Genomic DNA, 6447 nt, shown 5'->3' with positions numbered 1-6447 from the left:
TAAGGATGCCCCATGAAGCTGTGTTGTCACATTTGAAGACTAAGCAGTGTATTTTAACACACCAGTGTAAATTAAATCTAATAATTGATAGGTAGTCAGGTTTCCTGTGGTGCTGAAATCCTCCCGCCGGTTGCACCAGCTGTTCATATAAGTTCCAACTTGACCTAGTTATCTACCAAAGTGCTAAATGAAGATTTGCAGATAACAAAATTAAAATGGTCTCCACAACGTAAAGTAGTTATTGCATATAAATTAGCTGTTACAAAATTTTCCCAAATGACGTTGGTTAGGTTAGCATCATCAAATGTTTCCCACCCATTTTAAACCATATGAATAGCCGAAGCACACATATTTCCATTTATGCATATAATAAAGCAATTAGTTATAACATTTACAAATATTAGCACATGTATTTAATATATTATTTATTCCTTGAACTCTTGGCTTACAACTTTTTTACACCTACTTAATTGTAAGGAAGATATTCCCTAAGTGTTAATGGTACAACCTGATGTAACCGGTAAACTAACTAATTTGAAAATCCTGGTTGTTATGAATAATAATTTGACACATACATTTAATAATGTATTTTCTAGAAGCACTGATGAATTCAAGAAAATATCAAGGAAGTTGTTGTAGAATTGTGACATATTCCTCACATTTTATTTAGAGGTTGCTACCGCTTCTTCACGCATGCCCACCAGCCAGGATCTCAGTATAGAAACACAGGTAGTACAACACACACAGTGTACAGACACAATACTCCAGCACTGGTGAGGTTCTTCTCAGTTATTTATTTCTCTTGATTCAACTAACATCTTTCTCTGAGACAGAATTGCTGTGGCAAATAAACAACCTTAAGAGTCACATGCATAAAATGTGAATCACATGAGGCTGGAAGATGACAGTGGAGATGAGGAAAAGGTAGGACTTGTGTGTAAAGTGTATTGTGCCTTAGAGAAGCCCTCAGAGGGTAATGCTCATAAACTGACATTAAATACTGAATAACCTGTACTGCTAAAACTGATGTATAGGTAGGGTGGTTCTAGTAGACTAATTCTTTGTGATTAGATATTGCTTAATACGTCATCTGTTGGCGGAATCAGAAGAATTTCAGTTTGGATGTCGGACAAAGATATAACAACATCAGTTTCAAGGTGGAGCCCTTTCAATTTGATCTGCTGCTTCAGGACACACCACAGATGATATACAACTTTTCAGGAAAACTTCTTAGCACAAAATTCAATTGTTATGCTTTTTTTTTTTTTTTTTAAAGATACACTTTGACTTAAGTCTTTTACACGCTGGCATTTTTCCATTTTGGACAAAAATTCTTTGCTAAAAAGAGTTCAGGTGGATTCATTCATTTAGATTAAAAGCTGATAATGACCATTCAAGCAGACTAAACAACAGTGCTACAAAGAAGATGGTGTGTGTGTGTCTGCCTGTCGTAGCACTGAACTCTAATAGATCTATATGATAATCCATTGTGTACGGTATACTGTATGTGCGCATGCTTTTTTAGAGAGCAGCTGGAAAATACAGATTTAAGGGCAAACACTGCTGTGATTCAATTGCACATCCACACCTGAAATAAATACATAAATAAATATATTAAATTTGATAAATTTTACTAATAAATAATTGGAGGCAAGTTGGAGAATAGAACGAATCCAAAAATAGTCTGTGATCTCCATGGCCGATCCCTGTGCAGTGTAATATCATGCAGTCACTAAAAAAACAGCCAGTTTGATAAGAGACACAATACAGCCATTGTCTGAATGTGTATCTTATCATATTCCAAGTGAAATATGTAATAATACGCTTTCTCTGGCTGATGACTGGCTGTAACACCTTGAAGTTTTCATACTGCAGCAGTGTATTTTGGGTTGTGTGTGTTGGGGGGGTGCACAAAGATGTTCTGGCAACAGTACAGAGGCTCGGTGTTTGAATTATCTCCAGCTACTTCTGCTGGGCAATGTTAGATAAGAACCTCCACTGTGTATTGCGCTAGACGGATGATTTATCAAGTCGTGGAGTGATTCTATTATATGAGGTGTAGAATAACTTTGTTACAGTGTTCAGCCATACAGCGTCATAGCTACTGATGTCTATCGTTACAGGTGCGGTGACTCCCCCCTGTAATCCACTTAATGTACAACAGATGGGTAACTAATACAAAGAGAAACCATGAGATACCCACTTCAGTCCACTGTACGCAAGATGACGCAACGTTGCTACCAAATCATTAGCAAAAATAAGGTTTATTTTTGTTGTGCTTTTCTTTAGCCTGCTGTCAATTCGGAGTAGCATGTATCATCTTATTTCATAAGTGGAAGCTAAAGTTTTTTATAGAAAAATCAAAATATTTGGGGCCATGCATACATTATTTAAATTTAGTTTTTGTTACTTATAGCAGCTGTTTGAATGTGAGTATTAAACGTCAGCAGCCTGAGCTTCCAAATGTTTGTTTTTTGGAGAGAGACAAGTCTAGTAAAACCAAATTCTTGGACTTTGATGCTGTTTCATTCTGCTCTTTTTTCATACTTGCACATGAGCATACCTTTGTTAACTGGGGGCTTGTGTACATACGAGCGTGCATAGACAAGGGGAAAATATTAACTCACTAAAATGACACTGTTTACCCCGCAACGTCAAAAAAGACCATTGACTTACATTTGATCAGCATTTTGTGAGTCGACCATGTAGCTGATTTGAAGTTCTTGTCTATGTGTTATGAGGTTCTGTTACCAAATAAAGCTGGTGATGTGCTATTACTCTTTCCATGTGTTGAACCTAGAGTGGACCTGTGCCTTGTCGTGTGTTATTGTGACGAATTCACCAGAGGGGAAAGAGAAGAGATTTTTTTTAACCTATAAATACAATAATTACAATTCTTTTGTTCTAATTTGTCACTAATCTTCTGATTGTTCTCATGTTGAAATACTATTTACACATGTTGCCACAAAGGAACATCATTTGTGTATTTTTTTTAAGTGCTAAGAAGAGTGTTAGGATTTTCACGTGTACATGTATGTTTCCGCTCCCAAGCATTTCAACATTTCAAACAGCAGTTTCTCTGCAAGTGATCGGGGGTGGCTTAAATGCATGATCTGTAATGACACTATAAAATGAACAATGATAACCCAAGAGTAAATGTAGGGTCAGCAGAATTGAACTAGCAAGTCAAGTGCCTGAAAACACCCAAACCAATTAAATTAAATTAAAGCAAACATTTCATAGTTATCAAAAGAACATTCCTTCCCTTGCTATGTTTGTGTTTGCTCAAAGGAAAATCCACATGAGACATATCTGTCCTTGGAGTCATGTTTTCATCCAGGCTGATGATGCAGGCCGTGTCTTTAAATCCAAGGAGAAGCATGTGCAGATCCAGACAATGTGTTTCCTTAGTTTTTTATTTTTGAGGTGAAGGATGTTCTTTAACCTGCTTGTCTGGTTGAATCCACTGGCTGTATGCTTTTCATATTGTGCTGTCTCTTTGTTGTTAGGTTGTCCTCAGTGGGCCGTGAAGGCGCAGGTCACATCTGTCCACACTGACCCTGTGAGGCGTCCTTCAAGTCGTCTCCTCTGATTTCCATTCGTAGACCTGACAAACACCTGCCACCTCTTACTGATCTGTGCTTTAATATGATACATTTATGCTATTTAAATCCATATTTGAAAAATGTCAGATTCAGTCAAGAGGATTAAACCCCCTGTCAAAGGCTCCCCATTTCCTTTTTTCTGATGATTAAGACATGAGTGCTGGTTGCACTTATCAAGAGACCCGGCCGCTTTCTTCCTTTGCAGGTCCAATCACCTGCAATAGAAAGGATTAAGATATGCTGAGAAAGAGCCCTAAGCCTTAATTTAAGATAATATAACCTGTTTATTTCACTGGTGACATTTAATAACAGCTGCTGTAATTGTGCCTTAACAGAAATCACATTAAAAAATCAATGTACATTGTATTAGGAAATATTAGGAACACCTGCTCTTTTTGTACTCCGGGCTCAGACTACAGGAGTTGAAAAATCATAACCAATTTTGGAATTGGGTTGAATGACAAACAATCACGAACCACAAAACTTCACAGATGTTCTTCTTTCTAATTGCAAACATGCAGACACTACAGGATGTGAAAAATAATGGCGCATCCCACACTACAGGATATTATTAAAAATGATCATGCCAGAGGGAGCAGTGCACCACCTCACATGATCTCACTGGACCTCATGGGGAAGCAGATGCAAAATGGAGACTGACATGGTGCAACAACTTGCTGTAGTGATGCTTTACAGTGAGAAAAAACAAAAGCTGGTCTGGAAGACGCAGTCAACATGGGTTGTCTATGCTAGCTAACGTTAGCCTCAAGGGCTAGAATGTTGCTTGGCAACACCGTCAGCTGCTCCGGGACTAAACCTGCCTCCACATAAGAGATTTGCTCTGTGCTTGCAGCAAGGCAGGGCACAGAGCAAAGTGCTTGGAGAGGCAAAGCGCAGTGCAGTCAGCAAAAATACATAGGCTACCAACCACTGACAGTATACAGTGTAATACAAACTTTAGCAGTAGTTATAGCAAGCTAAACTATATGCCTAGTCACAAAGTTGGTAGATGCTCCATTTGACTGCTGTTTTTTCATGCATTACTTTTCCTGGTGAGATTATGGTATGTTTTTAATGTGTTATAATGTTGATTTTGGAGAAGAGTTAAATATATTCCATCACTCTCTGCTCTCTACCTCCCCTGCTCGCATGTGCCACTGCTACACTATGTCACATACAGCTGTTATCTCATTGGCTGCGGTTTTAAAGTTCAGCGGCAGCCAAGGTCAAAGTTGAAATAACTTGAACTTTGAGCAAAGCTCACTGTGGCAATTTTGAGCAGTGCACCCAGTCAACCGTTTCCCCATAGGAGAACAATGACACAGCCAGCACAGAGAGGTTTAATTGCTGATCATGCGTAGCGGCCTTAACATAAATGTCTCCTTGTAGACTTGTAGCTCTCATTGGCTATTGTGGTCCTGCACAGAAAGTACTGGTGTAATCATCCAAATCTTCACTCCTAAATACCAAAGGCCCCGAAGAGTCTGCAAGCAATTTGGAAGGTTTAGGACTGGATCTGTAAACCCCTCACGTTAAAAATCGAATAATTTGGCCTGACCATTGGTCCCGACCGAGGTCCCAAGCCAGATTTCTCCTCTGATTGTTGGGCGTGAATTGGAACAAATCAGGCCAAAACTTCTGTAGTCTGACCGGTTTAAGTGAACCCATGTGAAAATGATCATGACATTTCCATTTCCCTTTCTGAAGGAAATTTGTTTATATGAGTACTGGAAGGTATTTCAAGGTGTATGAAATATTATTTATTTACCGTGGTCTGAGAGGAAACAGTCAGATCTCCACATTGGGGTCTGTAAATCCCTTTTTCCCCTCGTTTACAAGGACAGGTTTCTCCGTTCTCGTGTGCCAAACAAGTATCTGGTGAGAAAAACACAAACAACAACAATATTAGTAACATGCTGTTCCCCTAATGCACTCATTCAGTGTACTATCCCTTTCAGCTCCCACTCGGCCTCATGTTCTTCAAAACAGTCAATTCCGGTTATAGCTCCAACAGGACCTGTCTGTGTGTGTAAAGAGCTACTTGAGTGTGAACCCTGCATTAGAAGGGGGTGAAGAGAGACCACACGAGTGTGTTATCTTACAAATATGAAACATCCCTCTCAGCTTGCCCTGTGTAAAGTCCTCAACTCTCCTCAAAATTTTTCGATACACTATGTACAAGGTTTTTGCCTGTGTAGGTAGCACAGTTCTTCTCACAGTTCTTCTGGGTATGCTATTGTGCAACCGAGCCTTCAGACTGGGTTCATTTGGCCCCAGAGACCGGACAAACATCCAGGAAACGGATGGCAAGGGGAACAGAGGGCCAGAAAAGAAAAAAAAAAGTGGCAAGCTCATTTTCCCTGCTCTCCTCTGTGTTGGAACCCTCCTGCCTTTCATCTCACCATGGCAGCATCCATGAATTATGCATGGGGTGTGTTTGAGATGTGCCAGGAGCCCACTCCCACTTTCCTCAGGTGTAGGGGAAGGTTAATATTCACACTCGCATCTGAAGTGGTAGATTATAAGGAAGAGAGATGCCCATGCACGACATTCCCCTTTTTTTCTTTCTCTTTCCCTCCTGCTCTTCTTTCTGTCCCTGCCCTCATCTGTAATCAGTGTGACGTCCCTACCTTCCCGCCCCCCTCTCCCCTAACTCCAATTCCGCTCTCTCAGCCATTCCCTGAATCCCCTCTTTTCATTTACCCCTCTGAATGGCTGGGGGAGAGCAGGAGAAAAAGCTGGCTGAAAGTATCTCTCTCTCCCTTCCTTTCCACTCGCTCTATCTCTCTCTTTTTGTGTGTGTGTGATTGCAGTGTGGATACTGGCAAGCTAAAGCCCTCTG

The 6447-nt window shown here is 40.1% G+C and overlaps 1 protein-coding gene across 4 annotated transcripts in view; it reads right to left on the bottom strand.

Moving 5' to 3' along the window:
* Positions 1 to 774: 774 nt before the first annotated feature.
* Positions 775 to 6447, bottom strand: part of b3gat1a (beta-1,3-glucuronyltransferase 1 (glucuronosyltransferase P) a) — a 72311-nt gene continuing 66638 nt past the window's right edge. For all 4 annotated transcript variants that reach the window (XM_051398353.1, XM_051398352.1, XM_051398354.1 and 1 more), the window contains 2 exons: positions 5374 to 5480; positions 775 to 3820 (listed from right to left, as the gene is read on the bottom strand). In XM_051398353.1, coding sequence (XP_051254313.1) covers positions 5394 to 5480 — 87 coding nt within the window. In that variant the 3' untranslated portion in view covers positions 775 to 3820; positions 5374 to 5393. The remainder of the gene's footprint in view (positions 3821 to 5373; positions 5481 to 6447) is intronic.

Source organism: Dicentrarchus labrax, unplaced genomic scaffold, assembly GCF_905237075.1.
Source record: "Dicentrarchus labrax unplaced genomic scaffold, dlabrax2021, whole genome shotgun sequence".
NCBI lineage: Eukaryota > Metazoa > Chordata > Actinopteri > Moronidae > Dicentrarchus > Dicentrarchus labrax.
Note: the sequence above shows the minus strand (reverse complement) of the source record. Positions and strands in the feature narration are given on the sequence as shown.